At 38.5% G+C, this 17,782-nt stretch overlaps 1 protein-coding gene across 4 annotated transcripts in view; it reads left to right on the top strand.

Moving 5' to 3' along the window:
- Positions 1-17,782, top strand: part of RANBP17 (RAN binding protein 17) — a 279,011-nt gene that overhangs the window by 223,784 nt on the left and 37,445 nt on the right. For all 4 annotated transcript variants that reach the window (XM_045027071.1, XM_045027073.1, XM_045027070.1 and 1 more), the window contains 3 exons: positions 3,307-3,521; positions 5,010-5,148; positions 13,608-13,774. In XM_045027071.1, coding sequence (XP_044883006.1) covers positions 3,307-3,521; positions 5,010-5,148; positions 13,608-13,774 — 521 coding nt within the window. The remainder of the gene's footprint in view (positions 1-3,306; positions 3,522-5,009; positions 5,149-13,607; positions 13,775-17,782) is intronic.

The raw sequence follows: 17,782 nt of genomic DNA, 5'->3' as shown, positions 1-17,782 counted from the left end.
AACACATGCTGCATTCTGTATTTCTGTATTCTATAAGAATTATGTGTTCAAGTAAAAAAGGGAGCGTGTTTGCAGATTTATATATCTCTTCTCTCCACTTCACTCTAAGTGGAACACTCTCTGTAGTGTCCTATGTAATGGCAGACTGGTATATAGGAATATCTTACATATTGCAATGAAGAGTATGGTATAAACGCCTAAGGGCCTCACTTCCGGAGGTACTGAGTATCTTCAACCCCCGTTGTCTTTAACTGCAATTGTGGGTGCATGGCACTTCTGAAAGTCAGACCCTAAATAAATGGATACCTACCGTTAAGTCTGTTTACCACTTGCTGTGCTGTGAATGCTGTTGCACCAGCGACTAAAATCTCCATTACAATACCTTGTCACTGACATGGATACTGTGGCAAAGGCAAGTTAGTTTAAGCAGACTTTGTGATAGAATGCAGTGACTGAAGTGGTGTGAAAAAAAACAATCCTACATTCATTTGGACTTGGCTTAGGCTCCTGCTTGAGAGGTAAACTCTCATTGTAACACTCCATAGTTAGTCTGGCAAAAGATACTATGTTGTATCCCTTGCAGCCAGTATGACTGAATAATAAAAATCCTCAAGGATACAAATAATTTTAAAAATTACTGTCGGGGGGGAATTTGACAGGATTTGGGGACAGCGAAGTCCACCATTCTTAGGAATATTCGGTCATTGAATTTCACTTGTAGTTCTGTATATACAAGTCTAGTTCTTAGTGCTTGTCTACATAGCGACATCCAGGGAAGTTAATCCAAATTAATTAAAGATGTGAATTTGAACTACATTAATTAAACTGCATTAAATCCCCGTGTGAATGCTATTATTCAAAATTGGAGTGGCCTTAATTTGCTTTAGCTCAATTCACTTTGTAATTCATTTTAACTAATCCACTTCAGAATCACACCTTCTGTTAATTCAGGTTAACCTTCCTGGATGTCCCTGTGTAGATAAGCCGTAAATCTCCTTGTTATATGTTCTTAGGTTCTCAGCTGAAAAAGAACTGTGTTCCAGTGCATTTGGGGAGCATCTATTACTTTGTTTTGTGGTTTCTTTACATTTTTAGTAACACCTTTACCTCTCTGTTATAAGAGACTGACATAAAAATAATACTTTCAATATGCCGTTTTTATTTATCTACATTCTGTCATGATATACTTTGATATAAGTTTTTAATTTTGCTTCAGCTTTCAGCTGTTCTAGCAGCTACTATACAGGGTCAGCGTTGAGGTTAGCCACAGTAGCACAAAACAATTTCCTGTTCTCAGAGCCCAGGTAACATTTGGATGAGGATTAAATTTTACCACATTTTCTCGTAGCCAGAGACAATTATTTCTAATGAGCTTTGAATTGCTTCTAGAACATGTATTTCAGAACATAGTGTTGCAATCCATTCAGCCCTAGCAACTTAATAAAATAACATTTATTTTTAAATTTTTGGTTAAATTGTTCCTTGCTGTATTAGTATTATTAGATTTTTAATTTACTGCCCAATTTAAAAATTGATTGTTTTTTTATGCTCAGGTACTATTTTTCTATTTCTTTCTTTTGTAGCTTAGTATTGGCATTTAGGGCGACACCTGTTGGTGGAGGAGAACGCTAAAATATACTGTTATCCATTGTAGACGCTCACAAATGCCAATATCCAGTTTTTGTCTACTCTGAAAACTTTAGGCATCCAATTTTTGAACATCTTGGCCTTGAGCATATTGGTTATGTTGCTCGAAGAGTCTTTATTCATGTTTCATTGCTGGTGCAATTTGTGGAATATACCCTCCCCTTTCTCTTCTTTTCACTATAGTACTCCAATTTTATTTTATCTGGTGTTGTTATAGTCAGGTTGGTCCCAGGATATTCAAGAAACAAGACCTGAAGAAGAGCTCTGGGTAGTTTGAAAACTTGTGTCTCTCTCTCCAACAGAAGTTGGTCCAATAAAAGATGTTACCTCACCCACCTTCTCTTCAAATTTATTTAAGCATCCAGGAGACTTATTTGCCTTCTTTTCAGTTGAATAGAACATGCCCAAGAATATTAGTATGTAAAATGATACCATGTCTGTGTCTGTTTGATATTTGCAATGTGCCAAACCACCAATGTGAAAGTTTGTTGTTTTGTTATCTGTTTTATCATTCCAATCCAGATTTTAAAAAGACAGTTTACCTTTTGTGGGTGCAAAATATCCACATATATTTTCACATCACCAATAGATTTAGGGGTTACATCCTACCACTTGTTTGGTTTAAGTACCCAATTGCAGTGCAGATCATGTAGTTAGTAATTGGAGTGGTAGAACTTGCATCCAGAGTTAGTTGTGAGAACAAAATTAATGCAAGTACAATATTTACAGATGCAAAATTGCATCAGCAGAACAGAAGGGTGGGTGAAAGCCCCCTTAAAATCAGGCCTTGTTATGAATTAAATGACATTAAGTACTGTCCCTTGTATTGTTGGTTTATGTATTTATTTCTGAAGGATTACTTCAAGTGAGTGGAAGAACAGTAACAGAAAATCAGTCCTAAGCTTACATCTCACTCTTTAGCAGCTACCCTGCTACGAGAAGTGCATGGTCCAATGAGGAGGGTGCTTAAGACAGAATAAGAGTGCTTTATTAACTTAATCCACATGGACATTCTTATTCCGGAGTAAGAGCATTCACGCCTATTGCCTCATACTAGCAACACCAAATATTTACAGTCCTGTAATATTTTTACATTAGAAATACTGAGATTATTTGAGTGGGTCACATCTGTGGACTGGTAAAATAGTTGGTTTTGTAATGGACGTATCAGTGGTATGAGTGGTATGTTTAATGTGTATGTACATAAACAACCATCCCAAGAGGCCTCCGTGGTAATAGATCAAAACCAGGCTAAGTTACAGTATGGAAAACTATCAGTTAAGGCCCTGATTCTGCAGTCAGATCTACCATCCACACTGAAGGCTCTGTGGCTGTGCCTGGTTGAAAGGTCTGTGCCAATTGAGGATGTTGGCCTACGTCGGTAACTGAGACTCCATAGGTTATGTTTTTACTTTTTACACTCTTAATTGCTCAGCAGCTTTTTAAATATATTCATGCTATGTATGTAAAATGTTCCAATTGTTTTTTACTATAATTATGAAAGCAAGAGCCTATCCAGGTAGGCAATAATAAAAATAAAGACAAAAAGTGATAAAAGAGTGAAATGAAAATGTTAAGTGACAGAGCTATCCAGATTTGCAACTGTTTATGTCAGTTTCTTTCTCCTCTTCTTTTTTTTTCTTTTTTTTTTCTGAACAGGTAATCAGATCCTGTCTCTTGGGACTCTGTCAAAAGATCAGGTTTATCCACTGAAACTCAAGGGCATTTCCATCTGCTATTCTGCACTCAAATCTGCCTTATGTGGAAATTATGTCAGCTTTGGCGTCTTCAAGTTGTATGGGGACAACCACTTTGACAATGTACTCCAGGCCTTTGTCAAAATGCTGCTTTCAGTATCCCACAGTGACTTGCTTGTAAGCAATTATTCATCTTGGGAGTCTTTATGTGAAATATGAAATAATATCACCACAGGCTTCAAATTGTTATAATGAGACAGCAGGATCTAGAACAGCTCAAATGCAGTTTATATTTTTAGTCCAGTTATTTGAGTGTATTTGTAGTCACATCCAGAATATTAGTATTTACATGTATGATAGAATTGTCATAGCAAATTGTAACATTTCCAAAATATTCACAAAAATATTTCTGGGAAAGAGAGAAGCCAGCTCTGGCTTTTTATGTCCGGGCAAACCAATGACTTCATTGGGGTTCCCTGGATGTAATTTAAAGCAGTATTTGGCCCTATACGATCAGTCAGCCTGGGATTAATCTGAATTTATATAACTCTTGTGGTGTGTTTTCTATAAGACAACATTAACATTTTAACCAAACTTCTTTGGAGTGTCTAGTCTCATATCAGTGGAGCTGTCACGTCTCAAAGACAAGAAATCAAGTGCATGATCAGCCTTAGCTTGGATCATGGAACTTTCTTCAGAACATTTTCATTTGGAGCTGTCATTTTCTGCACTAAGGGATGAATCAGATAGAGGTGCTAAAAACTCAGAGTTTTGCCTTAGCCCTTTTGAAAAATTACCCCAGCCAAATACTGGTCTATAGCTTCATGATAGTGGGTGCCCATGCAGCCAAGACTGACAGTCATGCCAGTACTGAAGGTAATGCCCCTAATAACTCACTCTAAAGCCTTGATCCTGCAGATGGATCCAGACAAGCAGATATTTATGCCCACACAGAACCCAATTAAAGTCAGTGGACACAAGGGTCCGTCTATGCTGGTCAAGTTGCAGGATCATTGCACAAGACGGTAATCACTGTGATGCGCTCAGCCAACCTGGGGTTAGTCTCAGAAAGTCTTCTACATACATGAGGAAGCACTAGCCACTGACCTGTCGAACTGGTCCCAGAACACTTGATCTGACTAATGTTTTATACCAGTTTTACTGAGCTGTTAATGGGATTTAGCGTAAAAAGGTTAATATGACTTCATTACCCAGGGATTTTTGTAAACTAAAACTGAGTTTATGTATTTGTATGGCAACCTATAATCATAGATGTCCACCATAGATAGAAAACAATATTTTTTTGGTAGAAAAAAGCTGTTAATTTAATAGAGACACCTCTAACCCGATATAACACGACCGGATATAACATAAATTCGGATATAATGCGGTAAAGCAGTGCTCGGGGGGGGAGGGGCTGTGCACTCCGGTGGATCAAAGCAAGTTCGATATAACACGGTTTCACCTATAATGTGGTAAGAGTTTTTGGCTCCCGAGGACAGCGTTATATCGAGGTAGAGGTGTAATTGGGACTTATTACAGCATCATTCTGTGCATTTTTATAATCCTGTTAATATTTCAGCCAGCTTTGCATTTTTAATGCTATAATTTCTGTTAGCTCATAGTATTTCCTACTTTCTATCAACGTTTGTTTTTCTTTTTCAGCAATATCGAAAACTAAGTCAGTCATATTACCCGCTCTTGGAATGTCTCACCCAGGATCATATGAGTTTCATTACCAGTTTAGAACCTCATGTGCTAATGTATATTCTTACCTCAATATCTGAAGGACTTACTGCACTGGGTAAGTGTTACTTATGATTTAGCTAAAATAGGAATGTGGGGAATACGGAGTCATTAGAGTGAGATTTAAAAAATGAACAACTCAGCACCCAACCACTCTCACTTAAGCTTCTACAATAAGTGGCCCATTAGAACGTTCATTTGCAGTTTAACAAATTATTGTCCAGAGACCAGGGGAGATGGTGGGTGCTGAGCATTTTGATAATCTGACCGCTTCTTTTAGGTGTCTAAATGGGAGCTGAGCTCTTCTCAAAATCTGGCCAGTAGTGTATTGCATTAATATTTTTAAATGATCTTTCTACAAATTAGAAACTTTAAAAATAATAATGATGTGCTTCTAGTTCGGTTATCATTGAAGAAGTTTTACAACAGTGAAATATAAAATGATTTATTTGTCCCATAGTCCTCATAGTAGAGAATGTTGTTATATGACTCATTTTGCCCTTCAGAGATAAAATTTGTTAGCATACGTAACAGTAACCTCCAGCTGTTCACTTTTCATTTATCAGCATGACTGGTAGATGAGTAGAGATGGCTAAGCTAACCTTATCAATAAAAAAGAAAAACTAGGTTTTACATTATAAAGAATATTTATTGGCTGTACTTCACAGAGTAAACAAGCATCATACTTAGAATTATATTAAAAGTAGTCTGGTTGTAATTGGTCTTCATTCATTACCACTTTTTAACAGATTATTGTCCAGATATTTGATTGAAACTGAAATTTGATTTCAATAGCTTAAATTCAGTCGAAATATGAGGGAAGAGTATAGAGCAGGGGTAGGCAACCTATGGCATGCGTCCCGAGGGCAGCACGCGAGCTGATTTTCAGTGGCACTCATACTGGTCCTGGTCACCAGTTCTGGGGGCTCTGCATTTTAATTTAATTTTAAATGAAGCTTCTTAAACATTTTAAAAACTTTATTTACTTTACATACAAAATAGTTTAGTTATATATTATAGACTTCTAGAAAGAGACCGTCTAAAAACATTAAAATGTATTACTGGCACTTGAAACCTTAAATTAGAGTAAATAAATGTAGACTCGGCACACCACTTCTGAAAGGTTGCCGATCCCTGGTATAGAACCTTGAAGAAAGATGCATATGTTGCAGTTACATTTTCTAACCACCCTAGAAAACAGGACCCTAAAATGATAGCCAGGAATGGCTCACTTATTACTTTGTGCTAGGAGTTGTATTTAATAAACAGCCTGTAGGTATGATATTTGTTTATATAGACTTTCTAGTAGCTAGAGTTTATTACCTCTAAGGTCACTCAAGCCCCATAGTAATAAATGAATACACTGGGCATCACAGAGCATTTCAGAACTGCACAAAACAGATTCCATGTTTCTCCTGTTAGAAAAAGCATGCTTAGTGGGGAAATGGACATTGAATAGATAAGGAGCATTACTAAGGAATCCTCCGAACATTTTATTATATACTACCAAAATGCCAAATAAACTATTTGTCGAAAAAAATTAATTCAGCTCTACTTAGACTCCTACCTCACCCCCAACTACTTTGTCTGGGTCATGTACGAACCTTAATGTAACTTTGTGATCCTGAAGCAATCTTTTCCACTAGCGTATTGACAATAATAGTTGCACAGGTGCAGTTTCTTGGCAGGTGAATTAATTTCTGTCCACTTTCAGTTACGTTGGACTGCTATCTACCAGATTTAGTCAAATTCCAGTTATGTTTCCCATTTTTCTCTTGCATTCCCTAGCATTTCTAAAGAACATTCGACTCTACATAAATGTCAAGTAATGAGACATACCCTTTGATTTGAATGAACCTCACTTGCACATTAAAAGGAACTCACTTGTCTTTCCCTGAATTGTCAATCAGAAACAAAGCCTTTTTACAGCACATGTCTGAGTGGTAAAGTGATTATTTAACTACGATATCCTGTTTCTTAATAACATCAACATGTACTGAAAACTGATTTCTTGATGGGGGAAATCGATTCTGTCACATAAGCCATAAAATCAATTCATATATTCAGGTAGTTAACTTTACACAGTAAAATAAGTAATTTTCCTGTTCCTACAATGTGATGTCAACAAAAGCTGATCTTCCCTCAACAAGAGCAATTAATGGCCATGATCCTAAGGGAGTTACGTGTCCAAATCCCATTAAGTGTCATTGGGATTTGGGTTTGAAAAATCCCAGCATATGAAGTAATACATGTTATTTGACAGTGAAGCAAACAGTTATTTCATTTTTGTTCATCTTCCAACATAGCCTTGTGCCCTTTGAAAATGGACAATAGTGATATAAATTGGATCCCTCTCTTAAGCCTGGTCTACATTACGTGTTTAAACCAGTTTAAGGAGCGTAAAACCGATTTAACGCCACACCCGTCCACACTAAGAGGCCCTTTATATCGATATAAAGGGCTCTTTAAACCGGTTTCCTCCCTAACGAGAGGAGTAGCGCTAGTATCGGTATTATCATATCGGATTAGGGTTAGTGTGGCCACAGATCGATGGTATTGGCCTCCGGGTGGTATCCCACAGTGCACCACTGACCGCTCTGGACAGCAATCTGAACTCGGATGCAGTGGCCAGGTAGACAGGAAAAGCCCCGCGAACTTTTGAATATTTCCTGTTTGCCCAGCGTGGAGCTCCGATCAGCACGTGTGGCGATGCAGTTAAAAATCAAAATAAAGAAAGAGCTCCAGCATGGACCATGCGGATGTGATTGCTGTAAGGGCAGGCAAATCTGTTCTATCAGCACTCCGTTACAGAAGACGAAATTCAAAATCATTTTTAAAAAATCTCCAGACAGACGCCATAGCAGGGACTCAGCGCACTGCTGCGTGACAAGCGTAACGGAAAGCCAAAGAATCAAATGGACGCTCATGGACTGGAGGACTCAAGCTATCCCACAGTTCTTGCAGTCTCCGAAAAGCATTTGCATTCTTGGCTGAGCTCCAAATGGTTCTAGGGTCAAACACAATGTCCGCGGTGGGTCAGGGCATAGCTCGGCAATTTACGCACCCACCCACCCACCCCCAGAAGTGAAAGGGAAAACAATCCTCTCTTGACTCTTTTACATGTCACCCTATCTTTACTGAATGCTGCAGATAGACACGATGCTGCAGCACTCAACACCAACATCCTTGCTCCCCCCCCGCCATGGGTGGCTGATGGTGCAATAAGACTGATATCCATTGTCATCATCATTGGCACATGGGGCAGTGCAAAAGGACTGGTAACCATGCCGACTAGCATCCGTGAGGTCGATCAAGGGCGCCTGGCCCTAATTTTTCCTGGTAGATGGTGCAGTATGGCTGGTAACCGTCCTCATCATAGCAACAGGGGGCTGAGCTCCATCAGCCCCCACCCTTCATGTGTAAAGAAAAGATTCAATTGCCCCTGGACTAGCAGCGGGATGCTGGGCTCCTCTCCTCCACACTGCTTAATGTCCTGTCTGGACTATCATAGCAGCTGGAGGCTGCCTTCCACTCATTTCTCACTAACAAGTCACTGTGTCTTATTCCTGCATTCTTTATTACTTCATCACACAAGTGGGGGGACAATGCTACGGTAGCCCAGGAAGACTGGGGGAAGAACGGAATCAACAGGTGGGGTTGTTGCAGGAGCACCCCCTGTGAATAGCATACAGCTCATAATTTCTGCGGGATCTGACACAGAGCAGCTGTGCTCTCTGGTTCTATGATACAGTGATTCTCTAGTACACTTTCCCATATTCTAGGCAGGACTGATTCTATTTTTAGATACCAAAAAGGAGGGATTGACTCAGGGAGTCATTCCCAATTTTGGCTTTTGCGCCCCTGGCTGATCTCAGCCAGGGGCACTTATGACAGCAGCAAATGGTGCAGTGATCATCTTATTACCAATTTATGGTATGGTAGATGGTACAGTATGGCTGGTAACCATCTCTGCTGTCATGCAAAAGCAAAAGCATGCTGCTGTGTAGCGCTGCTGAATCGCCTCTGTGAGCGCTATCTAGTACACATACGGTGACAGTCACAAAAGGGTCAGGCAAAACAGGCTCCATGATTGCCATGCTATGGCATCTGCCAGGGCAATCCAGGGAAAAAAGGCACGAAATGCTTGTCTGCCGTTGCTTTCCCAGAGGAAGGAGTGACTAACGACATTTACACAGAACCACCCGCGACAATGATTTTTGCCCCATCAGGCACTGGGATCTCAACCCGGAAATTCCAAGGGGCGGGGGAGGCTGCGGGAACTATGGGATAGCTACGGAATAGCTACCCACAGTGCAACGCTCCAGAAATCGACGCTAGCCTCGGACCGTGGACGCACACCACCGATTTAATGTGTTTAGTGTGGCCGCGCGCACTCGATTTTATACAATCTGTTTTGCTAAACCGGTTTATGTAAATTCGGAATAATCCCGTAGTGTAGACATACCCTAATTATATCCGTGCTGCAAAAGCATCTTGAAGAATAGCAGCGTCAAGGCTACAAGCAGTCTGATAGGGTACAATGTATTGTAAACCATTAGAACTTATGAATCATCTTCACAAATAATTATAAAAATGAAGTACCTCTCTTTTACTTAAATAAATGTAATCCCAGGAAATGACTTTTTCCCCCCTCCCTAGGAGAAATGTTTGTCTTTATATTTTCACTTCTCTTAGTTCATGGAAGCTCAGCATTTGAGATTTGTACTGTAGCTCTAGCTGTAGAATAAAGAAGCCCCAAATCCTCATTTCTCAGCACTGTTCATTCTGTCCCTGAGTGGACACTCTGCATGCATCATGATTTCACACTTGATAATATACTGTGAAATGATATTTATTCCTTTGGAGGCCCCTGGCTGTAAATCAGCTGTAATGGAAGCCCTCATCTAGGCTTTTATTGCAAGGATAAACACTCCAACAGTTCTCTTCTAAAGTGTTTACCTGGCTTTTTCACAGCTGACTCAGTGGATTGGAACCTTTTAATGTAGCCTGCCTGGCATGTTGTCACTAAGCTCTATGTGAAGCTTTTCTAATTCTCCTATGATTAATAGTGTAATTATGCCATTCATTGAGAAAAAGAAAAATATAACATTTTCTATGCCTTGCTTTCTAATTTAGATGTTAAGTTGCTTAAATCTGTTTACTTTCCTGGTTTACCCACAAAGGCAGATAATGCTGCCATTGTAGTGTACAAAATGGATGGACAGAGAAATGCCACTTAACTCAAGTCTGTCCCATTTACCTTTATCTTAGAAACAAAAAAATCTCTTAAATTATGGCATGCTCAACAATGTTAGCAAGCCATTTAAAAATAATGCTCTTTACATCTGTTGGCACCATTCACCGAATGTTAATGTTAAAGCCAAAAGGCCTCTTCAAGTTGTTTTTTTCAATAATGTCAGCCACCTTAAGGCTGATATAAATAAGTAACTGGTCTGAGTGCTCAGGCAATCACCTTGGCTTTTCCTATTTATCAAGGCCTGCCTCTCAGTTTTCCCATGTGATCCTTTCTCTACCTTTTCCATCTTTCCCTTCTACCTCCAGCCCAGAAATTGTAGCTTTTTCTTAAGCATATCTATGGAGGAAATAAGTTTATCTATCTTGTGTGAGTTTCAATAAGAACTTCAGCCAGCTTCAACACAAGGCTCTGCACACCCAGAAAAATCAGTTTGAGGGGCTTGCGTGACCTTCACCTCTGTGATGCCCTTGCAGTCAGAAGGAAAAATGAGCGCTGAAAAGCATATTTGATATATCGTTATGGGGAAAATATAAGTAGCCCTTAACACTTGTATCAGATCCTTATGAGCCGGTGATAAGATAGACCTGTGCACTGTCCTGCTAAGATCACTTACTGTAGAATGTAAAATATCTACTTGCACAGTATGAGCATGTTCAGGGTCACTGCCATTTTATAAACGGATGTTAATGATTTACTTTGTTTTATTCAATTTAAAACCAAATGGAGTTAAATCACTGGTGTAGAAGTACAACAAAGCCATCCTATGGAATTTGTATTTTCAAATACATTACCGTTATTGATGTTGCTTCAATTCAGCCATCAGTTGTATCTCTCGTTTACATGCAAAACTGTTTTTAGTAGAGAAAACAGTAAGGGCCTGTTCCTGCAGTCTTTACTCAGGCACATCTTCCCAGCAGCCTGCACTAGTTGAATTCAATGACAAAACATCAACTGATTTTAGTGGAGTGGGATTAAGACAATTGGGCTTGCTTGCTTCTGCAAGGTATGAAGCACTCCTGTGAGGTGTTGGAACACCCACAGCTCCCACTGAAAACCCTTGGAAAGGAAGCACAGCACCTCCTGGGAGAGCTTAATGCCTTTCAGGATCATGTCATAGGCAACGTCTACACTACAAGCTAGGGTGTGATTTCCAGCTCGCCTACACGTGCTCACACTGGCTCGATGATGTAATTGTGATAACATGGGTCGTGGAAGTGCCAGCACAGACTAGCTGGGCTGAATATAAACCTGCATGAAATCGGTGGGTACATACTTGTGCTGCCGCTACCTGTGCTGCCACAGCTGTGCTGCTATAGATACTCATGGTAGCCCAATGAGAGGTAATGCACGTATGAGTCCGCAAGCTGGGAATCACACCCCTAGCTCGTTGTGTAGACATAGTCTTGTGAGGTCAGTTGTGACTGTGTTGTCAAATATTTCCAAAGACCTCAGAAGAATGTAACTTTGAAAAATATGTAATACTGGTATTTAGAGAAAGGAAAGTTAAAAACAACATGATACACAGAGGTTAAAGAGTTAAATTGACACAGATCAAAGTATTCCAGAGACTAGAGGGATATATTTAAATGAACACTGCAAGGTTGGCAAGCCTCCAAATTAGCATAGTTCAAAGAACTCAAGATACATTTAATTGGATCCTTCTAATCCCTTTCCCTTCCAAATGAGCATTTTAACAGTTTAATTCCTTCTCCAGCTCCCACGCACCCCTACTCTAGAAGCCCATCTAAGTAAGCACTATGAGCTGTAAGTGACCTAGTCTTGTTCCCACTCAACTCAGCAGGAGCAGGATGGATCCCTAAATGCTGGTGAGCTCATTTGAATGTGATGTTTGCACCTGCAGAGAACATCAGTTGTGACTGAAACCTGCATCCAGCAAATGAGGAAATTAAACAATTCTGTGTTCACAGAGAACTTTGACTAGTGCTAGGATCATGAGGAACCAACAGTTGGTTAAAGTGGGACTCTAATTAGAACCTATTATTAGAATTGGTAGGGAAACTACAGCTGAGACTAGCGATTGAGGGTTTAAACTGCAGCCAGTGTGCTTAGGGCCAGGAAAAATGTCAGCTGTCAGACTAAGAAAAAAATAAGGGTGAGTGCGACCTATTCTGTACCAGTACGGTTAGAAGGAAGAAAAGGAGACTGCACAGATTAAAAAGGGCCAGCATACTGTTCTCACCACACTGATGCATGTAAACAAACAGAATCCACTTTCACAGCAGCAGCCCAGCAGGCAACACCTAGCAACAAAATAACTTACATAAATCAGACATACATACATAGTTACTTTCAAATAGGTTTAAGCTTTTAATCTCCCAATGTGTTACCTTAGTTATAGATAGAATAAGTAAAGATATGAGGTTGCTGTTGCTCCTGCTTCCAACATATCCTGCTTTGCTGTCATGCCTTTACATTCCAGGGAAAACAATGGAACATTAGTCAGTTACCATCATTTCTATGATATTATCTTCTTTATTTTTTTAAAAAAGGTAATTGAACCATCACGCCTTAAAATAGGTAACCAATTGATATTTTGCTGTAACTCTTCTCCTTTCTGCTGTTTGTGATCCTCACTCATTGTTTGGCATCTAATGTACAGGTTGTAACCTCTGAGGGACAGGGAAGCGCCACTTAGGTGTGTCCTGTAAAATATCTGGCACACGTTTGTATACTAGAAAATAATACATAATATTTGGGGCGGATGCTACTAGTACATTTGTGAATACAAACCTTCACTTGTACGCATCTGAGATGCTCAGCAGCAGTCAAGAGGTTGAAAAGGTTACTTTAAATATTCACAGTGTCTCTTTAAACTGAATTTTTAAACTTTGTCACAAGGCTATAAACAAACAGTCTTAGTTTCCAAAAATCTGAAGTCTGCTGAATATATAATTTCATATCAGTAAAAGTAAGGTCCTGATTCTGCAATTTACAATGTGCGGATAAATCACTGTGCTCACACACAACCTCCATGAAGGTTATAGGACTTTTCATCAACCCAGCAGTTCACTGTCCGTTGTGAATTGCAGGATTGGGGCCATAATCTGCTTAATACCAAGAAATCTTAAAAGCAAAAGAACAAGTAGTAAAATTAAGTATCATTTAACCTGATACCTAAAATAAACTTCCAGGCTTGCCTTGTGTGTATTATTTTCTTCACTCCTGCAAGTTATTCGTAATAATTGTTTTGTTTTATTACAAAAGCGATTACAAAACTATTTCTTTCATTGCTTATGCAGATACAATTGTCTCCTCCAGCTGTTGTGCTAGTTTAGACTACGTTGTTACCTACCTCTTCAAGCACATAGCAAAGGAAGGCAAAAAACCAGTAAGATGTAGAGAAATATCACAGGATGGACAAAGATTACTGCACTTCATGCAACAGAACCCTGAAGTACTACAGCAGGTAAACTTAGGCACTGCTCAACTTTCCTATGAGGTATTATTAAATTTGTGAACAAAGCTTTTCCCTATTTATTTTTATCATCTTGAAGTAATTTAGATTATGATAACTCCAATTATTTACTAACAGGCTTGGGCTCTCTAAATTGATATATTTGCACCCCAATTAATTTCAGAATTGTTTTCACGCCAATATTATTGCAGTATTGTGAAGATATTTTTTGTCATGCTGATGACCTGACTATTGTACTCACCTTTTAGGATAACTTCTTTTACAGTGTTTCACTTTAGCTCATAGGCTGATGAAATGCAATATTCATCATTATACTCATTTTATAAATAATCCCCCACTGTTATTTTTTTAAAAAAGGGAGGGAGTATCTCTAAAATATTTGAGGTAGAGCAAGAACATTGTAGTATTTTAAATCAGCACATTTTTCTAGTTAGATGTGTTTGATATTGTGCTACAATATTTTATTTGTGTGGTAAGTAACATTTTATTTGGGGTTTTTGTGTCAAAGTCAAATATAAGAGTAATCAAATATCACACTTTAGGGAAGAAACTGACTACTGCAGTAGTCAGGAAGGACTTTTTCTCCCAGTAGTGTACATTATGGTCCAGAAATATTAAGGTTATGTGGTGGTTAGGCAGGTGCAGGGTATCGGACTAATTAGTTTAATCTTAAAATTTCATATGGCTTTTTTTAGTACCTAGAACTACTACACTGCAAGGATCCATGGGGTCCCAAAACACCCAATACAGTTTCACTGACACAGTTTCACAACAACAGAATTGTTGGGGCTTTTAAAGAAAACAGAGGATGTCCACAAAACACCACGTTACAATGACCTTTGTCTTCGTTCTTAGGTAGCAAATATGTTGGTTGCCATTTAAAAAAAATTGTCATGTGATAACTGGGGTAACTGTGTGGCAATTGTTATTTACTATTCTAATTTAGAGGATGAGCTTGGCAAATGCTGGCTTTTTTTTAAGCATGCCCACTATACCTGGCACGTAACATATTGTGAGTATATTTGAGACATTTATCACTGGCACTGTTGAGATATGACATGATGCCATTGTCATGTCTCACAGTACTCTTACCCTGGCAAGTTCTATGGAATCTGGCAATGGATTCCATATTTGCATATGTCGTAGTGGGCAGTACTGTAACATGAGCACAGTGATGGGAGTGTAAAGGACAGAATGACAGCCTTGACTTTAAATTTCCACACATTTGTTGCTTTTGTTACAACCTTAATGTAATATTTTGTGTGTTATTAATAATACTCGGTAATCTTTCAATTTATAGCATAAGACTAAGCAGTGATCAATCTTTATTAACTTCATAATCTGTGGAATACATTATATTTATTTTGAATGCAGGCTTTCAGATACTCTTTTAAATATTAATGACTGGTCTCCAGTAGTCAGCATAAATATGATTTGCATTAGCACTAGTCATATCATATTGAGTGCCTCTGATGTCAACTATTCAGTGTACTAATATCTGACATCATCTCCCGAGGTCACTGACAACTTTGACCTTTATTCTCATGCATGGTTTCTGTAGTCTCAGAAGCTCTTTTGAATTGATTTGAAATTTTGACTCTTCCCTTTATGAGGCAGTAAAATTGATAATTATTCAGATGGGAACTGAGTGCTGAGTGAAAAATCAATTCCACCCGCTCTCTGCAGCGTATAAAATTACTTCTGAGTCTGCTGGACTGAACGGATGGCCAAGGTAAAAGCAGCAGGCAGGAATAGTAGAGAGGATTAGCTGGCCGGAGCTAATAGCCTAAAGGGATGGCTTTTGAGATGAGGGAGTGGGCCGGTTGGGGGTTATTATTAGCAGTGATGGGACTCATTGATCATATGTTTACATCAGGTTTCCATTGGGTTATAAATCAGCCCTGAATAGAAACGGAACTCAAGGCCTTGCATCTTACCAGAGGGACAAGATATTAGATTATTCTCATTTTCACACTCAGATGAAAAGTGAGCCATTGATTATTCATCGGCTGGCCATTAAACACTGGTTTTATAGATGATTTGACTATCATGGAGGCTAATGAACAAGGTTGCTGCTTCATAACTAGAGGTCTCAGTTTTCAAGACATCTGTGTCGGTTAAGTAATGCATAACCCTATTAAAAGGAATGGGTTACAAATTGCTTAACAGTGCTGAAAAACTAGACCCTAATGACTAATTGTGCTTTGAGTTTAGAGAGGTTTGTCAGCTCTTTAAACTAAACTGATGCAATGATACTGTAATTATTTACTAGTTAGATCATTTTTTCAGGTTGAATCTCTGGAATCATAATTAGATATTTAAAAGTTTCTAGTGGATCATGAAGCGTATCTCATCTAAAGTTGTTTAACAAGCTATGAAACTAGAATATCTTGATCAAATGATTTTCTTTTTGTATCAGACAAATTTAAATGTACCTCAGTTTTCTCATCCATAAAATGGGATTGATGATATTTCCCTACAAATCACTTTAAGGTCCTCTGAGGAAAGATGCAATACAAGTTCAAAGGGTTATTATTGGTGATGATATAACAGGCTTCACAAGGAAAATAATAGAGGTGTTATGGCAGCGAGGCACATATTAATACTATCTCTATGCACATACAGCCTCTTATTTTGTGTCCTGATATTTTTCTCTCAGTAAGAAAGAGGATTATCAAAGCAGGATGCAGCCTAATCTCATTTTTAAAAAGTTAACTTCATCATTGTGTGACTTATGTCATTGACAGCCTGTTAGAAGAGTTTGTGACAGGTGTTATCAGTGACATTACATACATTGCCTTGTGCTTAGCATAGAACAGAAAATATGCCTCTATTAAATAAAATTCCACAAGTGACATAATCACAGTAAAAGCTTGAAAAAAAGAGTGCATATGAGATTGAATGTTTAGTAATGGATAGCAGGGGGCACCAATCTGCTAGTGCCTCAAGGGTAAAAAAAAATGTGCAGATTATTTAGGATTAACAGAAATATTAAAATATTTGCATTAACTGCAATCTGTTGATAGGTATTCATTTAGTTATGCCTTAGAGTGGAAAATCCCAGGGGGATAGGCAGTTGAGTTAGTGTGCTTGGAGGGAGAGCAGTGGGGTTTTAAGAGTTGTGTCTGTTTAGTGTAGCTGGTCCTGTCTGCTAGATTAATAGAATAAAATAAAATTGTGTAGAATGAACATCCTTATTGGAGTTGCCGTTAGCAGCATAATTGCAAGAGCTGCGGAAACAACACCTTCCACATACCCAGAATGAGCCCATTCTAAGAGGCAGTATTACTGATGTGATTTTAATTTTACATTCTTAGCTAATGTCACTCTAAAGAGTTCCAGTCTTATGTAATGGTAACACAGCTTCTTTGAAACAAATAGCTTCATGTTTTTATGTGCTATGCAGCTCTTTGGTTCAAGCCAAGGCTAAAAAAGCCAACATGTCTTTCTATATTTTTTAAACCAATTGCATTTAACTACAGATTTTGAATAGCTGACATGAACTATAGGGATCATGCTTCAGCAGAGACATAAATGGAAACCACATTCATTCTTTTCTGCAGTCAGTCAGTCAGTCAATTAAAATTACTTTTCTATAGTGCTTTTCATGCCATGTATCCCAAAGTGAATTACAACAAAAAGGAAATCAGCTGCCTTTTTGTTGTTGTTTCCTGTGCTTAGATTGAAGTGGTATTGTTAAGCATTTTGACATACTGTATGGTACATTTTTCATACTTAAAATTCTGATTCCATTTCATTGTAGTAAGCAGCAGGAGAAGCAACAGCATACTTAATATATGCTCTGAATTTACATGAGGATTTAGAGTAGACCTGTCTCACTTGGGAACACTCTAAAATATGTCATTAATAAAATGTGTTAATGTTTCTGTCTGATGTTTTTCATAATTAGCACACACAAAAAAGACCACACATATTTGTGTTTAGGCAAACGACATCTGTCTCGCATCCTTTTGTGCTTAGCTGTGCAGTCAGACAGCT

The sequence above is a fragment of the Mauremys mutica genome, chromosome 8 (genome assembly GCF_020497125.1).
Source record: "Mauremys mutica isolate MM-2020 ecotype Southern chromosome 8, ASM2049712v1, whole genome shotgun sequence".
NCBI classification, from domain to species: Eukaryota; Metazoa; Chordata; order Testudines; family Geoemydidae; genus Mauremys; species Mauremys mutica.
This window is presented reverse-complemented; position numbering and strand designations above follow the sequence as displayed.